The 19195-nt window shown below is 54.1% G+C and overlaps 2 protein-coding genes and 1 long non-coding RNA gene across 3 annotated transcripts in view; 1 reads left to right on the plus strand and 2 right to left on the minus strand.

Moving 5' to 3' along the window:
- The window catches only part of LOC122380714 (frizzled-4-like), a 43742-nt gene extending 25472 nt beyond the window's left edge, over nt 1-18270 (plus strand). The window contains exon 3 of the mRNA XM_043364119.1: nt 16381-18270. Coding sequence (XP_043220054.1) covers nt 16381-16946 — 566 coding nt within the window. The 3' untranslated portion in view covers nt 16947-18270. The remainder of the gene's footprint in view (nt 1-16380) is intronic.
- Nucleotides 1301-4928, minus strand: LOC122380715. The gene is made up of 2 exons (XM_043364120.1): nt 4908-4928; nt 1301-2990 (listed from the first exon to the last, which is right to left on the minus strand). The coding sequence occupies exons 1-2, from the start codon at nt 4911-4913 to the stop codon at nt 1755-1757; spliced, it is 1242 nt and encodes a 413-aa protein (XP_043220055.1). The 5' UTR covers nt 4914-4928; the 3' UTR covers nt 1301-1754.
- On the minus strand, nt 1301-6102 carry LOC122380716. The gene is made up of 2 exons (XR_006256368.1): nt 5087-6102; nt 1301-1751 (listed from the first exon to the last, which is right to left on the minus strand). It is a non-coding gene; the product is annotated as an uncharacterized LOC122380716 (long non-coding RNA).
- Nucleotides 18271-19195: the final 925 nt, after the last annotated feature.

Raw genomic sequence — 19195 nt, forward strand, 5'->3', positions numbered from 1 at the left:
GAAGTCCTTTTTTGCAAAGGCGATCTAACTGACGACTGTCACCCCTACCTCCGGCAACCGTACGCTGAGTCATCTCATCAGCACGTCGTTGACTCTTCGCAGGCTCTAGAACTATAAAAAATAGTGTCTAGCTACACCAACTTTGACCTCTTCAATGATATTTAGCGGCCTCCCTGCTTCTCTCCGCTGCCCTCGGCGGCGGCTCCCGGCGACCTCGCTCACACCCCGGGCGGCGCGGCGGCGGCGCGCGGGCCGGACGGGGTGCCGTGCCGTGTCGCCTGCCGGCGCGCCCGGCCTGGCCCGGCCCGGCCCGGCCCCCACTGGACGACCTCGGCAGGCGACAGGCAGCCGCGCCGCCGTCGCCGTCGCCCCGTTGTCGCGCCGGGGCCGCAGATGGCTATCTGCTGCCGGCAGGCGGCGCCAGCGGTGGCGGCCGTGGCGACGGTGACACCGGCCGCGCGACGACCGGACCGGCGCGGCGCGGCGGCCGTGCTGGTCCGGACCGGCCCGGCACGGCCAGCACGGCGCGGCGCGGTCGTGGTCACGCCGCGCCGCCCGCAGAGCGGCCGCCAGTTTCTCCGGAGCCCCCGCGCGGCTCCGGTGATGTAACGACTCCCCCGCTGCTGTTTGTCCGGCCGGCTGCTGTGTGTCGTGACTGCTGCTCGAGATATGGCGCTCCGCCGGCGCGCCCTACTATCGCCTGTTTGGACAGCACTTCCCGGTTCACACGGACGTGCGCGCCCGCGTGTGCGTACGTGACTGATGGAGACTGTCAGGACCTGATAGCTGGGGCCGGTCATGCGCGCGCTCTCCCTCCCTGACTGATCCTCGCTCACCGTCGAGCCGCCCGCTTTGGCCCTTCATTAGCGCGGAGGACTGGTGTGTGGACTGGTGTGTGGACCGGTGTGTGGACCGGTGTGTGGACCGGTGTGTGGACCGGTGGACGCCTCTGCAGGTGGAGCGCGGCGCGGCCGGACCCGTCCCGGCCCGGCAGGTCTGCTCTGTCGCCTCGGCTCCTAATCTGGTGCCGGTCGAGTGCGCTCTGTGCCGCCGCCGCGCTGATCCCATCAGGTGACGGAATGTGGCCTCCGCAACCACCCGGCTCCGCGCTTTGCTTGGCTGGGACGGAGGGACTCAGGCTGTGGGCTGGCTATAGGGCCGGACCTGGGCGGGGTCCGGCTGGCTGTGTTGAACGTGCTGGACTGGGCCATGGGTCGAGCGATTGTTGGGCGGGATTTTGACGTGTTATTGCCATACAGGATCTAAATGGCGTTGCGTTCGATACGAATCAAACACCAAACACATTTCAACTCTTAATTTATACTGGCGATCATCTCACAAATTATACATAGAATTCATCTGAAGCGATTCTCGATCGCTTGAATCGGCGTCACTTCGTTCGAATTTCTTTCGCTTCCTTCGATCGTTTTCGCTTCGTTTTCGTAATCGTTCGATCGCTTTCGCACTTCAATTTCATAGTTTCGTGTTCAATTGTTTCGAAGTTTGCCTACGCCATTTTCGTTTGTTTCCTCTTTCTTGTTTTTCTTTCTTTCTTTATCTTTTTTGAATTTTTGTTGATTTTAAGATGCATCTCACGCATTTTAATGAAACTAAGTAACCTCTTGCAGCCAGATTTTTTCTTGTGTTTCGGGGGATCCCTCACTCCAAAATAAGCAATAAATCGATGCTGTTGCCGCAACAACACCCTCCCCTTGAAACCTCTGTCCCTGAGGTTTCAACCTTGTCATATACTGTCAGTTCAGTTTCACAATCTTCGTCACTGGGCGCTGCAGCGTTGTGCCCCGGACTTGCAGTTCCACAGAGCGAACCAATCCATCAGCGCTGTGTTTCACCCTAAGTACTCGACCCAATGGCCATTGACCTCGTGGGACACTTTCGTCAACCACTACCACAATATCGCCCACACCTAAATTTGGATTAGCTCTACTTAAATGGTGTGGCCTAGCCTGGAGCAATGGCAAATATTCGGCCCGCCAGCGTTTCCAAAACATATCCGCGTAATAAGCTGCCTGCTTCCATCTCTTACGACTGTTGCTGTCTGTTTTGTCAAAAAGATTGACGGGAACGAGGTCGTACCCTGCACCAGCGAGTAGCAGGAGGTTTGGAGAAAGTGGCTCAGTGTCAAGGTGATCAGTGGAAACTGGTGTCAGTGGTCTGCTGTTTATAATTGCCTCAACTTTGCACATGAAAGTCACCAAAGTCTCGTTTTTCATTGATGTGCTGGTTGTCATGCCTTCTAAAGGTCTTCCCAAAGACGAATGATATCTTCGCTTGCAAAACAAACACGTGCTCAAACCCCTTCGTACCGTGGCATTTCTTTCCAAGAACCACATTACATCTTGCACATCAGCCAAAACGTGTTGCCGTCCAGCGTGTCCCAGCCTTTTGTGCACGTCTTGCATGAGCATGAGCATCTCTGTGTTCTTCTCATGGGACAACATTATGATGCGATGTTTCGCGTTATAAGCAAGGTCAGCATTCTGTAATCGTTCTCCAACGCAAGATACAATTGTACAAAATAAAATCACTAAAATCACAAAATAAAGAATGTTCGGTAATTTGACATGATCGTCCGTTAAGTGCAGAGGGACGTTGTACTGACCACCTTTGTACGCAACAGAACTTTCCACCTTCCTCATCCACAAACGATCTGCGGCGGACAACTCTCTTTTCGTGCAATGCAAATGTTCCGCGTATTTATGGTTGTTTGATGACTTGCTCATTTCTTCCAGAGATTCACCTTCAGTGACAGTTGTCTTGCAAACCGTTGTAACGTCAGGTGGGCCTGCCGTCTGATTCAAACCACATATTACCCATCCGAATCTGGTCAGCGTCGCATACGGGCTACCATTGACACTTGGGATAACCCTTAATGGCTCCATTGCCAAAAACGCATTAGCACCCAACAGCAAACCAACTTCTGAAATTTCTGGTTGGGGTAAAACGATATCCTGCAAATGATCCCACTCCTCCAAATCTTCTGCTTTGGGAAACTGGCCTGCTTCAACTGGTAAGTTTGGTAGTGTATATAGTACTGGTAATGACAGATGATTTTCGCCCTCCAAATCCGTAATAGACAGGCCAGCCACTACTTGAGTCGGTACGGAAACGGCCCGATCCACTGTCGTCAGTGTCAGCTGGCGACCGGGCAAATGTCCTAAATTAAGCTTGTGCATAAGTGACGTGGATATGAATGAGTGCGTCGACCCGCTATCGAGAAAGGCGAACGTTGTGCAGTGGCCTGATGCACTCTTAGCCTTTACAGCCACAATGGGTAAAATGGCTCCACACTTCTGACTTCCCGTTGAAATGCGACACGAAGTGACCTTAGCCCCATCAGCTTCGCCTTGTGTTCCCGGCTGTTCTTGAGGCGGCACGCCTCGCAGATTCCCTGGACCATCGTGTTCGTGTAAAGCAGTTGGATGACTTCGATTGCACGTGCGACATCTTGCCGGTCTCCGGCACAAATTTTGCCTGTGACCTCTGCGAAGACACCCAAAGCAAAGCGAGTTTCTCATCACAAATGACTTCTTTTCTTCTGTAGACATTTCCTTCAGCTTAGCACACTCGGGGAGGTAATGCGAGTTGTCCCCGCAAAACAAACATGTCGAATAATCATGTGCTTGTGTCGCTGACACTAGTGACTCTTGATTTTGTACCATAGAAAATGATCCATTAATTTGCTTCTTACCGTTTCCTCGACTGCCATCGTACATGTGCTGCCCAAAAGATGCGTTTGTAGCGACTCTCGCCTCTTTCATGACAAATTCGACTAGGTCTTCAAAAACTGCGGAGCGCCCATGAATTTCTTCGAGATCATCAACACGCCTGCGCCATCTATTTAGAAGTGAGCTGGGGAGTTTTTCTGTAATATTCCGTAACGTTCGCGGATCACTAATTAAATGGCATGCATTTCCCAATGCATTTTTACAGCTCATCAGAAGAAGCGCAAATTTGTCCAAATCTTCACCATTTTCAAATTCCATCCGTTCTTCGTCATTAATTTTATCCATGAACGCCGCTGCAATAGTGCTCGGTTGACCATAACGTTTGCGTAGAATTTGCATTGCCTGCTCATAGCCATCCTCAATATACATACAACTGGCAACGATAGTGTGCGGTTTGCTTCCACTGACCAAATTTTGTTCTAGATAATGCAACTTTTCGCTGTCGTCTTCTAGCTTAGACGCAATCTTCATCTCAAAACTGCGAATAAATTGTGCAAACTGAGTAATGTCACCGCCAAATTTCTTAATTTCTATAGGAGGAAGACGCATCAATGCTGCCGTTCTTTCTCTTTCTGCCTTCAGCTCAGAATGCACATCATCTCGAGAACTTTTTAGATGCCGTTCGTTCAGCGGTAAATGGAGGCTAGGCTGTGAGCCGAGGGTCTTATCTGTCTGCGTTATGTGTGACTGTTGAATTGGGCACTGTGTATGTGTATGTGGTTGGCTCGCTGGTGCTGGGCTTACGCCGCCATTTTGACTCGTATAAGCCTGAAACGCCTGCTCCCTTGCAGCTAACTCATTTATGGTTGACTGAAGTTCTAATAATTCCTGCCCGTGACGAAGTTCGGCTATTTTACTCTCGATATATTGTTTATCTCTCAAAGATCGCATTTTTTCAACAAGTGCAGCCCTATCAGCTGCTTCTTCTGCGCGCCTAAGTTCAGAATTGGCTGAATTACAACTAGAGGACCGATTTGACACAGTAGATCTAATCTGGGATGCACTATCATCTGGCTGAATTGCAACATGCTCTGATTGAGACGCAGAAGTGCGTATCTCTAAGGCGTCGCATAATCGTTTTAGAAGTGTTTCCTTATTGCCTTTACAACTTATGCCCCGAGACCTTAAGATTGTTTTAAGTTCTGCAACCTTCAGCCCCTCCATAATACCTACTACCGAAATTTTCACAATTAATTTAGGTAGACTTAATAATTAACACCTCTGGACAACCCACGGGACGAAGCACAGGATGAAACACAGTCTGATCGGATATGGACGCCTGTAGCCGTAATGTCAATTCACAATGGTTTCTTCTTGTGCTCGTTTCAAGACCTTACCTCCTGTGCAGACCATAGGTAGCCAGACAAATCATTGCATTCTTGATACATGTGAACTTAATATGCTTAGTAAAATCAACAAGATGCCGCTTGTGGCTCGGTAAAACAAAGTGTAGCAAATCAAGCAATCGTGTTTGATCACAATATCATTCTCTTCTGAATCTTGGGAGTTTGTCACTTGCAATCTTGCTGTGAATATCTTTAGTTCACGTAAATGGGCACTTCGAAACTGTTATTGCCATACAGGATCTAAATGGCGTTGCGTTCGATACGAATCAAACACCAAACACATTTCAACTCTTAATTTATACTGGCGATCATCTCACAAATTATACATAGAATTTATCTGAAGCGATTCTCGATCGCTTGAATCGGCGTCACTTCGTTCGAATTTCTTTCGCTTCCTTCGATCGTTTTCGCTTCGTTTTCGTAATCGTTCGATCGCTTTCGCACTTCAATTTCATAGTTTCGTGTTCAATTGTTTCGAAGTTTGCCTACGCCATTTTCGTTTGTTTCCTCTTTCTTGTTTTTCTTTCTTTCTTTATCTTTTTTGAATTTTTGTTGATTTTAAGATGCATCTCACGCATTTTAATGAAACTAAGTAACCTCTTGCAGCCAGATTTTTTCTTGTGTTTCGGGGGATCCCTCACTCCAAAATAAGCAATAAATCGATGCTGTTGCCGCAACAACACCCATATATACCGAACTTTGGTATTTGAGCCACTTTGAAGTTACCGCAGCATCCAGCTGGATGAGAGCTGCGCAAACTTTTCTGGGCTGAGCTGAAGACAAGTTCAGGAATAAACTTAAAAACAGCAGCTCGGCCATCGTGTGGCGTTTATCCGAGGGTAGGTGAGCATCGTGCTTATGCGAGCATATGCTCCGCTGCCCAGACCGTGTTTTTGAGGAATTTGAATAGAGACTTGAGAGAAACAGATACAGACCCACGAGAGGGTTTGTTATATGCGCTGCATTTTTGGCACCAATATCGTGTCGGCAGGATCAAAGCCTGCAGTGGCTATGAGGATGAATCATGCATAAAAATGCGAACGCAATGAAACATGCATGACACATGCTTTATGCAGCACCTTCATCTCCAGTGCTCATTGAACATACATAGACGCAATCACTTCTTTGTTTTGAACGTCAATCGAAGGGAGGACATGTGATGCCAAAATCCACTTTGGGTTTTAATAGGTATGGCTTCCATAGGTAAGATGCACACAGTTTCGAGAACGGCCGCTTTCGAAACGGAGACGTTAATAGGAACAGACTTATCAATGCCCTAAGAAACATATCGTAAACATGAACAAATCAGCATCAATGTTTTAATGGAAATGTTAATGCGCCTCTACAACGTCCAAGATTACGCCACCAAAAGCGGTCCCGTTGGATGACCCCTGGTGACCTGACTGTTGACCTGCTGTTTTACGGCAGTAAGCTCACACAGAGCTCACTGCGGCCCACTCTAAGGCTCTAGTTAGAACACTGAGTGGGAACGAGCGCCGCATGTCTAGTGTACAGGATATGTATCGGAGCCGGAGCGGCGACCCGGCCCCGCCCGGACCGGCGCAATGCGTCCGTCCCACCGCCGTGCTACGGGCGCCGCCTGCAGTAGCCGCTGCCGACGGCGGCATGAATTCGTAACGCGACACGACGCTGCGAGCGATTGCGAAGCAGCGCGCTACCGGGTGGAAACACTGTTGAAGATGGGCGATTTGAAATTGCCGTCGCCAACAACCACAGACTGGTGACATTCCATCCACTTTGCACGCGCAGCTTAAATTCTAAGTACAGCTTGATGCTTGCTATTTTATTTGCAGCATTCATTTGCAATGTAGCAATTAGATTAGCATCACATTAAATCGAAATTTTCTGTGTCATATTGTAAGCAAATTCATTTCGATGCAGTGATGAATTTCAACTCGGAGATATACGAATGCCTACATACACCCTACTTCCACATAAATCATAGCTTATTAATTCATAAATGTATCCCGGTCGTATCAATCGTCGCTGCCCAGGCGTCGGGACCGACCCGATTGTTGTCTCAGTCGGGGTCACATGTCCACTATGCATACCCTGTGAGTGTCGGCGCTGTCCGTCTCTGACGCGACAGGACAGTGGCGTTGTAGCGACAGCTGCGCCACCTCGCTTGCTCAGTCTGCCCCTGGCGGCAGACCGCGAAGCTCTACTTGCGCCGCTACACACAGATGTCACTTTTACTTTCACCGTTACTACCAATGTTCTCCGTGGCTCAACAATGTAAAGCCAAACTGTTCAGTTCCGTTGTTCAACTGGTCTCTTTGATCGACACGAGCCTCACTCGTTTAAATATACGCCTATACCTCCTACGGCGCGGTTTAGCCCTACGGGCACCACTGGGACGGGCCAGCGTCCACCTTGAGGAGGGTATCGATCATAGGGGTGGAGGAGAGTGCACGGGGGACACGGCCCAACCGGCTGGGACATCTACCCAGTACGAGGGATGACAGTGGCGAATCCCGTTTGACTCTCCAAAGCCTCTCCCTCTCCGACTACGACATCTGAAGACTTCGCCGGCTCTCCGAGGGCACCACACCACAAATGGTGACCCCGACGTGATCCTACGAGATTCTGACAGCTCCGCCTCGGCAAGAATAGGTTCTACCCGAACCTGGCCTCCCATCGCCTCGGCAAGAATGGGCTCGTAATTGCCCGGCGGATTGACTGTGTGTGTGTGTGGCACTCGGGCCCGCGAGACCCGCCAGTGATTGCGCCGCGAGCGCACCAGTGACCGCACAGCGAGTGCGCTACAGTGACAGCGCAGCGAGCGCTCTGCGATTGCGCAGCGGGCGCCTCAGTGGTTGCACAGCGAGTGCACTCCAGTGACAGCGCAGCGAGCGCTCTGTGATTGCGCAGCGGGCGCCCCAGTGGCTGCACAGCGAGTGCGCGACGAGCGTTCACCTCCGCCACCATGCCCGACACTGCAGACTCGCGTCCGTCCGCAACGTTTCGCCTGCCCGCCTTCTCGCCGGAGGAAGCGGAACTCTGGCTGGTGCAGGTAGACTGCGCATTCGACGTCGCAAACATCACCGACAATGCGACCAAGTTTAAGCTGCTGGTAGCGAACCTACCGGTGCACGTAGCCTCCCAGGTACGTGACGTAGTGACGGCCACGCCGCCGTCCTTCACGGACCTGGTGACGGCGCTGCGGTCTCGGCTGGCGCAGTCTCGCGCGTCTCGCCTAGAGACCCTGCTCCGGGACCAGCAGTTAGGCGACCAGAAGCCCACCCAGCTGCTGCGTAACATGCAGCACATGCTGGGTAATTCAAGAGATGACACCGGCCTCCTGCGGACGCTCTTCCTCCAGCGCCTGCCGCAGACCACGCGCGCTGCCCTGGCCCTCCTGCCAGAATCGACCGGAATCGACGACCTCGCCAGCGCCGCAGACCGATTCCAGGAGGCGTCGCAAGGTGCCGTGGTGGCCGCCGCTGTGGCCCCGCCGGCCGCCGCTGTCGCTCCGCCGGCCAGCCACTCCTGTAACTGTCAGCAGTCGGCAGGGACGGATCTCACAGCTGCCGTGGCCGCTCTCACCGCGACCGTCGCGCGGATGGAGGCATCGTACAAGAGCCACCGCGCAGACGTTCGGCGACGCAGCAGGTCCCGCCCGGCACGCCGGCCAGCGACGCCCGGCACGGGCACGGCCCGCGCCGACACTCGGCAGCCGCCGGCAACGGACGGGCTGTGCTGGTATCACGAGCGGTTCGGCGCTGACGCCCACCAGTGCCGCCAGCCCTGCTCGTGGCAGGGAAACTAGCTCGCCTGTCTGCCCTCGCGCCAGCAAAGACGGGCGGCCCACCACTGGCGCCTCTGTTCTACGTTACCGACACGGTAAAGAACTGGAGGTTTCTGGTCGACACCGGCGCCCAGGTTAGCGTCCTGCCACCGGGTGTTCTGACGCCGGACGACCAAGTGACCGCCCAACGCGACGCACCACGACTGGAAGCCGCTAATGGCTCCGCCATCCAGCTCCACGGTGCCGTCGACGCCACCGTACGGCTCGGCGCACAGTCTCTCCAGTGGAAATTCCTGGTGGCAGATGTCTCCACACCAATCCTCGGCGCCGACTTCTTGGCCTTCCACCGACTCACCGTCGACATGCGCCGCCGGGTGCTGCGCTCCGACCAAGGCGTAACGTGCGTCGTCGGCTCTCCCGCTAGCGTCAGCTCCGTTGGCGTCCGGATGTGCGCGGAGAGTGATTATAGTGGCCTGCTGCGCGAATTTCCGCGCGTGACGTCTACCTCCACCCGGCTCCTACCCGTGCGGCACGGCGTGACGCACCATATCGTCACGCGGGGCCCCCCTCGCGTCGGGCGCCCCCGCCGCCTGCCGCCGGACCGGCTCCGCTTCGCTCGACACGAGTTCGAAAAGATGGTGGAGATCGGCGTCGCTCGCCCATCCAAAAGCAGCTGGGCCTCGCCGCTGCACCTGGCGCCGAAACCAACACCCGGACAGTGGCGACCGTGCGGCGACTACCGCGCACTCAACAAAGTAACTGTGCCCGACCGGTACCCGATACCGTTTCTTCAGGATTTCGCCGCGAATCTGCATGGCTGCACGGTCTTTACGAAGATAGACCTCGTGCGCGCGTACCATCAGATTCCGGTTGAACCTGCCGACATTCCGAAGACGGCGATCGTGACGCCCTTCGGCCTCTTCGAGATGTGCCGCATGAGCTTCGGGCTCCGCAACGCCGGCCAAACATTCCAGCGCTTCATGGACGAGGTGATGCGCGGCCTGACGTGCTGCTACGTGTACCTCGACGACATCCTGGTCGCCAGCACGTCCCACGAGGAACACCGCCGCCACGTCCGCCAAGTCCTGGAGCGCCTGGACAGGTTCGGCATCACCGTCAACCCGGAGAAGTGCGTGTTCGGCGCCAGCCGAATCAAGTTCCTGGGCCACGACGTATCACCGGACGGCATCGCCCCTCTGCCGGAGAAGGTCTCTGCGGTGAAGGACTTTCCGCAGCCCGCCACGCAGCGCCAGCTACGCCGCTTCATCGGTATGGTAACCCACTACCATCGTTTCCTGCCGGGTGCCGCCAGCCTCCTATGTCCGCTGCACCGTCTCCTGGACCACAAGCGCAAACGCGCTGCACCGCTGGAGTGGACACCAGACGCAGAGAACGCCTTCCAGCGCGTCAAAATCGCCCTGTCACAGGCCACCCAGCTCGCGCACCCCACGCCCGGGGCCGCGCTGAGTCTGCAGGCTGACGCCTCGGACACCGGGGTCGGCGCCGTGCTACAGCAGCACATCGACGGAGCCTGGAGCCCGCTGGCATTCTTCTCCAGGACGCTGAAACCGCCGGAGACCCGCTACAGTGCGTTCGGCCGTGAGCTGCTGGCCGTGTACCTGGCGGTGAAACACTTCCGGCACTCTCTTGAAGGCCGCCCCTTCACCATCTTCACCGACCACAAGGCACTTGTGTCGGCCATCGGCTCCGGCTCTGTCAGCTACTCGCCCAGGGAGATCAGGCATCTCGACTTCATCTGCCAGTTCTCAACAGACGTCCGTCACGTGCCGGGCAGCGAGAACGTGGTGGCCGACGCACTGTCCCGGACTGTCAGCATGCTGAAGTCGCCGACGCCGCCGCTTCAGGACTTCGAGGCACTCGCGGCAGCACAGCAGGAAGACGGCGAGCTGAAGGCGTACCTCGACACGCCCCACAGCCTGCAGGTGCGCGCCGTACCGCTCGCTGGAGGGAGCTCGCTCCTCTGCGACGAGTCGACCGGCTCACCGCGACCGCTCATCCCAACTGCCCTCCGACGGCACTACTTCCAGCTGCTGCACGGTCTGTCGCACCCCGGCGCCCGCGCGACACAGCAGCTCATCTCCAGCCGTTTCGTCTGGCCGGGACTGAGCAAGGACGTGCGCGACTGGACCCGCAGCTGTGTCGCCTGTCAGCGCTCCAAGGTCCACCGGCACACCCGCGCTCCGGTAGCAACATGGACGCCTCCCTCCGGTCGCTTCGAGGAAATTCACATCGACCTGGTAGGCCCGCTGCCGCCCAGCGAAGGTCAGACCTTCCTCCTCACCTGCGTGGACCGTTTCACCCGCTGGGTGGAGGCTATCCCTCTCCCTGACATCAAGACGCCCACCGTCGCCAATGCATTCGTGTCCGGCTGGATCGCACGCTTCGGCGTGCCGACACGTGTCACCACCGACAGAGGTTCGCAGTTCGAGTCGCACCTCTGGCAAGAACTGTCTGCCATCCTCGGCTGCACCCGCCACCGGACCACCAGCTACCACCCGCAAGCAAACGGACTCGTCGAGCGGGTGCATCGCCAGCTGAAGGCAGCCCTCCGGGCCCACGGGAACGAACGCTGGACCCGCTCGCTCCCGCTGGTGTTACTCGGCGTCCGTTCAGCCGTCAAGACGGACCTGGACTGCACAGCCGCGGAACTGGTGTACGGCCAGCCACTCCGCCTGCCGGCCGAGTTCCTCGGCGACGCGCCGACCGCCGCCGTCACGGACCCAGCCTCGTACGCCACTGAGCTCCGCCGCTACATGCGGGACCTGACGCCAGTGGTGCCGCGCGCCTCGGCCACTCACCGGCCGAGCTTCGTGCCGCAGACACTCCGGGACGCGTCTCATGTGTTCGTTCGACGAGAGGCGCGACCCTCGCTGGCGTGCCCGTACGACGGGCCGTACCGAGTGCAGCAGTGCGGTGACAAAACTGTGCGCATCTTGCGAAACGGCCGCGAGGAAACAGTGTCCATCGACCGCGTCAAGCCGGCCTTCGTAGAGCCGCCTGACGCCCCGGCCGCGGCGGCCGACTGCGGCCCCGTCAGCCGACCTTCGAACTCGGCGGTGCCGGCCGCTGGGCCGCGGCTCCTCCTGCCGCCACTTCGCCCTGAGCCGCCACCGCCGCCGCCCCCGCCGCCGCCCCCGCCGCCACCGCTACGACCGTGTCTCCGCACGACACGATCCGGCCGTGTTGTGCGCCCACCAGCGCGTTTTCTCCACGTCGCGTTCCACAGCGACGTGTCTGGGGGGAGGGTGGTGTAGCGACAGCTGCGCCACCTCGCTTGCTCAGTCTGCCCCTGGCGGCAGACCGCGAAGCTCTACTTGCGCCGCTACACACAGATGTCACTTTTACTTTCACCGTTACTACCAATGTTCTCCGTGGCTCAACAATGTAAAGCCAAACTGTTCAGTTCCGTTGTTCAACTGGTCTCTTTGATCGACACGAGCCTCACTCGTTTAAATATACGCCTATACCTCCTACGGCGCGGTTTAGCCCTACGGGCACCACTGGGACGGGCCAGCGTCCACCTTGAGGAGGGTATCGATCATAGGGGTGGAGGAGAGTGCACGGGGGACACGGCCCAACCGGCTGGGACATCTACCCAGTACGAGGGATGACAGTGGCGAATCCCGTTTGACTCTCCAAAGCCTCTCCCTCTCCGACTACGACATCTGAAGACTTCGCCGGCTCTCCGAGGGCACCACACCACAGCGTCACCGCTCCTGTTCACAGCTCCTCGATAAGATAGCCCCTGCCTTGGACGATCCCCGGCGCTATGACCGGCGCCATATTCAGGGCTGCGTGCACACACGGGAGCGACTGACGGATGGCTCCGTCACCAATATATGTATCGTCTCCCGTGACACCTCTGGGACTCGTCACGGTGGCGAGGCGGGAGCGATACCAGCGGACTTAACGGCGATATTGTACCGACATGGCACTTCAGGCCGGACGGGCATGTCGGCAAAGAATAGAAATGACCATGGGAATGATATAAATCCTGTACCCTAAACCTGAATTAATCAGACATTTCGCTGTCTATGCTGACAGCTTTTCATCCTTTCTGTCCGGGGATAGTTGCAGTGACAGAGACGCCGCACAAATTATCTCGTCATCGCGCCGGCAAATGGTGGCCGTTTTCCGGTAGTTGGTCTGTGGCGCTTTAGTATGGCCGTCCCACAGTGGTAATGGGAGCGGCACGGTCGTATACGGCCCGTGCGCCTGAGAAGGCACGGGCCCGCACTGCCCGGGACATCTGGGCCGTGAAGGACGGGTGCTCTGTCCCCTGTCAGACGGTCCCGGACCCCATAACGGGTCACTGGGCGGACCGGGACCGGCGCACACTGGGCCGGGGGTCCGGAAAAGTGCTAGAAATTATTTGTGATTGAGTTGTTGATCTCAGTGACAAGCAAACATGCTAAAAACGAAGTGGGGCTGCTTAACCCTCGCCGGACCTATTGTCGGACCCCCCACCCCCTCGGCCGGCCGAGGGGGGAGGGTTGGTACGACCCCTTTTTGCCGTTTCGCCCCTAATGGAGCTAGAGCCTCGCGGAAAAAACAAGCGTGTGCGCCGTTTCAAGGCGGAACGATTGATACCCGATTTTAAGGCCCAAGGTCAACCGGTAACCTCTGAGGTGAAGTCAAAAAGCCCAAGGTAGAGTTTTGTTTTTGGCAAATAATTTCGCAAAAAATGGCCGCAGAGCAGCGATTTTGGCACCATCGTGTTCGCCTGGCTCAGGTGCGTCGAATGGTATACTTTTTGTTCGGGTGAGGTCAACTTAAGGTATTGACCTCGAGTCAAGGTCAGTTCAGAGCCCATCAGGCCACGAACTTAATCGAAGGAGGTCGTATCGCATATCATTCGATTCGGGAGGTCTTCCCGAGTCCATTGGTGACTTTCCCGAGTCGCTGGCTCAATTTGATCATGAGTTATTGACGAGAAACTCCTATGACCGGTGTGACGTCATAAATCACGTCACGGAAGGTCAAAAATGCAAAAGTAAAGCATTGGATCTTGCAAGGAGTGCACGAAATCACGATTCCGTGTGCTTGAGATAGTTTGAAATCATTCCATGCGCAAAAACAACAGTTTCCTTATTTCCCCATTCACTTTTAATGGTGAGGTCACGTGACCTCGAAGAGTAGCAGGCATTAGCAAAAATTGCGAGTAGGGCATGACAGAAAGATGATTGGTGGTTTGTATGGCATGGCCATTTTTAGCGGCTCGAAATAACATTTCTCAAAAAGTCTACCTAAAGAGCAAGTTGTTGTTGATTATCACTGACTTGTGTTTAGGGGTTAATAATGACTGAATTTTTTAGTTTGGCCCAGAAATGTTGACAGCATTGTGTGCGTTGATCAGTTCTGAGCTCAGGGACATATATTTTATTTAGATTATAAGCGTTTGTTTTTCACAACTTCCAGCGTTTTAAAGAGCGCCGGGCCTTCAGTAGAGCGGCGAGGTGACAATTGCCCCTACATCATGTGGTTTACTGGCGCATATCTCGAAAAGTAGCAGGGAAAAGCAGCAAAGCACCTATATGGAACAAAAGATGAGTAATCAGAGGCTAGTATAAAATGTTCATTTTTAGCCGCCCGAAATAACGTTTTTATAAAAGTCTAATTAAAAAATTGGATATGATTTTAAATTACGTCTTGCAGCTGCTTGCAAACAGCTAGCTTATCTTGCAGAAAAGCGATGCAATATGTCAGAATGATGTTGGCACAGTGAACAACAGTGCCCTGAACTAGTCTGACAGCAAATTTCGTTCAAAACGACGATTGGTCAACTAAAAAATTACCACTAAAGTTCATCATTAAAATCGGTAAATGTGGTGGCCTATAGAGAGCCTAAATTGTCTTGTGTTTGATGACAACTGACGACCTCAATTTTGACCTTAGGGCAAAACTAGCATCGGAATCGTATTTTTCGATCAATTCAGGATTAAATGATACCTATTTTGTTCATATTGCGGACAGTCAGTTTGGGGGAATTTCTAGCGCTTTTTCAGGCTGCCGGCCTACGGTGCGGCGCCTGGTCCCGCTGTATGGTCTCCTCTCTGCAGACCGGGGCGCGAGGCGGAGAACGGTGGTCCCGGTTCAGTATTGTCTATCGCCAGGGACAGAGAACAAGGCAACTAAAAAATAAACTTAACTGAAAGGTGCATCATAATAAAAGAAATTGCGGTTTATGGTTCATGATTATAAATATGAATGTAATGAAAAGTATTATTTTCTTGGTTTGAAAAACATATTTATTAGCATGAGGCTGTTTTAATTACATTTATATTTAAAGGTGCATAAGGTGAAGTACGGTAATGGGCATGAACAACATATTTTAGCTAACACATAATGATAACCCTGGGTACTGCACTATTATTTAAGGGTGCATTGCGAATTAAATATATAACGGTGTTTTACGGGCAGCCTCGATCCGTCAGGGGCGCTGATAAATGTCAAACATATCAGCATGTCAATGAGAGCGACTTGACGGCAGCGCGGTGCATGATACCACAAATAGGATTATGTGACTATCAAGGACATGTCGAATAGGATTTGCTAAATAAAAGCAAATGTTAGAGCAAATGTTATCACGGGGCTTAGAGTTGTCGGCATATATTGGCATTGGTTATCTGGCGAAATCCTAGCGTTAATCCCTTTTACACAATGATTCACAAACATTTTTTTCCTAATACTTGACTATGTAAAATGCTGAAGCTGATGAGGACAGCGTAGTGTAAATCAAGCGTCGTGGTGCAATTAGAAGTTAGCACAATTTGAGGCTCAGATACTGCAGGATTCAGCTCAGACACCACAGATACCAACTTAGGTCCTACAGAAGACACCAGTGGGTCGTGCTCGGCCCCACAGGGCCCTGATCAGCCTCCACAGGGTCCTCAGCCCCCTCCCCTCCCCATAGGGTCCTGCTCGGACTCCCTAAGATCCTGTTCGGCCCCCTACAAGGTCCTACTCAGACCCACAGAAACCCTGGTCAGACCCCACAGGGAAGAGATCCGCCCTCACGCCATACGGTTTGACTCAGACCTCACAGGGCCCTGCTGGGACCTCACAGGGTCCTGCCCAGACCTCACAGGGTGCTGTCCAGACCCCACGGGGTCCTGTCCAGACCCCACAGGGTCCTGTCCAGACCTCACAGGGTGCTGTCCAGACCTCACAGTGTGCAGTCCAGACCCCACAGAGTGCTGTCCAGACCCCACAGCCGGCCGGCCGGCGCCGCTCTGCACCCACACGCCCTCCCGGCGCGGCCGGTGACAGGCGCACCATGTCCCCTTCCCTGCCATCAATCACTTCGGGATGTGTGTGTACATTTGCCGAGCGCACCGACATGCACCGAGCTGCTGCTCCGACACTGGTGGCGCTGGGGCGTCATAAACCGGCGACAGCCGCCGCTCCGGGTCCAGACTATGACTGCAAACCGTCCCTGGCGGCAGCTGACTGGTGGAAAACTGACGCGGTCTTCTCTCTCCCCACTGTGTTACAGGCAGCTGCTATGTGGGCAACCAGGACCTGCAGACGCTGCTCGGCTTCGTGCTGATCCCGGCGTTCGTCTACCTGGTGGCCGGCATATCCTTCCTGCTGGCCGGCTTCCGCGCCATCTTCAGAGAGCGTGGCCAGGCGGTCCGCTCGCGCAGCGTCGAGCGGCTCGAGATGCTCACCATGCGTATCGGCATCTTCGGCGTCATCTACACGGTGCCGGCCACGTGTGTGCTGGCCGCACTGCTGTACGAGTACACGTCGCGCGAGCAGTGGCTCACCCAGCTGGACGTGCACCCCAACGTCGAGATTCTGATGCTGAAGATCTTCATGACGCTGATTGTGGGAATCATCGGCGGTCTGTGGATGGCCAGCCTCCAGCCGTGTCAGGTGTGGCGCCGCAGTCTGCAGCGCTTCCAGAAGCGGCCCGTGCCGCCGTATCTGGAGCGTGTGCCCACCTCCTGCCCACACCACCACCACTCGGGCTCGCTGGAGCCGGCCACCAGGCCCGCCCGCCACCACAGCCGGCGCCCGCGCGACGCCTGGCGGCCCGGGGGCGAAACACAGGTGTGAGTCGCTACCGCAGGTGGCGCTGCCGGCGGAACTAAATGCGCCTATGGACGCTGGAGAATGGATCTATGTGCATTGTGCAGCAACGTGCGGCTAATCAGGGTATTTTGTGGACTTTGGCAGCGCTGGTGACGCTGCCTTGTGTTGTGCTATTTTGCAGCCGCGCGATGGGGCGATGGAAAGCTGTTTATGGGTTCCTGAGCATTACCATGTGTCGTTATTTATGTGCCATGTGCCGCGGTGGTGCTCCGTTTTTGTTTTGGTGTACTTTGAGAGTTATGGACATTTGTCGTTTTTGCAGAGCTAGGTGTGCCATTGCGTGAAGAGTGTATGCTTGTATGTGTTGTGCTTGATTAAGCAGCCCGTCATGTTGCATGGCAGATGCCGCGTCCAAGCCATGTTGCCATCGTAAGATGTTGTTAAACATGCCTAAATCGCAAGATACTTGATATGCACCCAGTCCGATAGTATCACTGCTTTTGCTATCTTTTAGCAAGCTGAAATATATTTTGAGCCGTACCGATGTTCTTACCCTGGCAGGTATTGAATATCGGTGTAATTTAAACATCGATAAATGTGGTGTTCCAATATTATCTCTATGACATATATTCATGTCACCTTTGATCTTCAAAGAAGTAAATTCATTCCTTTTGCTGCGATTATTCTTTAAGCTTCTCGCGCAGCTGAATAATCTATTGACGAATGCCTCGTGCGCGACTTCCACTCGTAAGAAGCAGGCTGGGATGTGAACGTGGATTTTTCCGCGATAGGTGAGCTCATGTGTGTGTTGAAGTTCGGTCCGTTTTTATTCTGACAGTTGTGATATTCAAGTTCTTACACCTCCTTTTCACCTGTTTCGGATTAGTTTTTGCTTGGTGATCTGTGTATGGCGTGATGTGTATTATAGTGTATCGTGTATCGTCATCTTTAACCGTGAAGGGCGTGTGAGATCGGCTGCATATGTACAGAGCTACCATTTTAAGCACATCCAGCTATCATTACCCACATCCTATGTTTTAACGACAGGTTTCGATTATTTGCCACCGATTAGCATTATTATCGAACGCTCTTGAAACTGCGGTAGAATGGAAAGCTTGTGACCGTTCCTTTACAAATGTGTTACATACTAGCATTTGCATCCATCTTAGGCCAAACCAAGAACATTTACGACGAATGTTCGAAAAAATAGCTCAGCCTTTGAGAAAGCTTTGCCTCTGAAGCCGTTCAGACTCATCCAGCTGGATGTGTTTTCTCTCACAAACGCTAGGTGGCAGCTCTGGAGTGAATGACTGTATCGATGCATGTTCACAATAAAATGTCAGTGTTACTTTCTGTTTCTTAACATTTCGCTAAGGTTTGGCTTGCTACACACAGATAACACTTGTTGCCTATCTACGAATTGATATCCGCCGATCGAAATGCGCATCATACGCTACAAGCAGCCTCTCGAGTCTCGACGGTGTAGGTACTAGGTAGGTACATACATACTCTGAAGCCAATTTCCGCATCTGAGCCTAACAGCCTAGCAGGGCTCCACGAGGCCAGCCCAGGGGCCCTGTGTTACACTGAAATCCTCACAAAGAGCAAAAACGCGGAAAAGCGCATCCCAAATGTGTTCTTCCCACGTGTACCGCCGCGCCGGTGCCGGTGGTATCCCCCCCCCCCTCACAATTGGTGTTAAATATCGCTTTAGCGATAGAAAGATGAAAGTTTGCATATTGACCTTTGAACCCAGCCAGAACTTGTGACAACAACTGCATTTACAGGTCAAGTCAAGTCACTGACCTGTCACGTCATGTGTGCACCTCTGCACGGTCCAAAACTATTGCGACCTAACGACGCCTTCAGTGGCAAGGATTTCTTGTTTTATTTTGGAGAGGCATTTTTTTCGAATCACAATTTATTGCGTACTCAAACAAGCATCATAAGACAAGACCAATCATCACATCACTGCATTCATCTCACCGCATCCACCACACGCCCCACTATCACCACACCAGTGACACCACGCTCCATGTGCACTCAGCAGCTCAAAGCACGCCCCACTACGGCCGGCCCACCTGGCCAAGCCTGGGCTGCACACGGCTGCTACCGCCCCGGTACATACTACATGGCAGGTTTTTCAGACATGACAGGAAGGGAGTGAGCAAGCTATGACTTTGGAGGTCACCGTTTGACCTGAGACCTTAACCCTCGCTGGTACAGGGGGGGGGGGGGGAGTTGATGCAATCCCCCCTGATGTTTTTCGCAAA

Source organism: Amphibalanus amphitrite, unplaced genomic scaffold (assembly GCF_019059575.1).
Source record: "Amphibalanus amphitrite isolate SeventyFive unplaced genomic scaffold, NRLGWU_Aamphi_draft 000105F_arrow, whole genome shotgun sequence".
Classification (NCBI taxonomy): domain Eukaryota; kingdom Metazoa; phylum Arthropoda; class Thecostraca; order Balanomorpha; family Balanidae; genus Amphibalanus; species Amphibalanus amphitrite.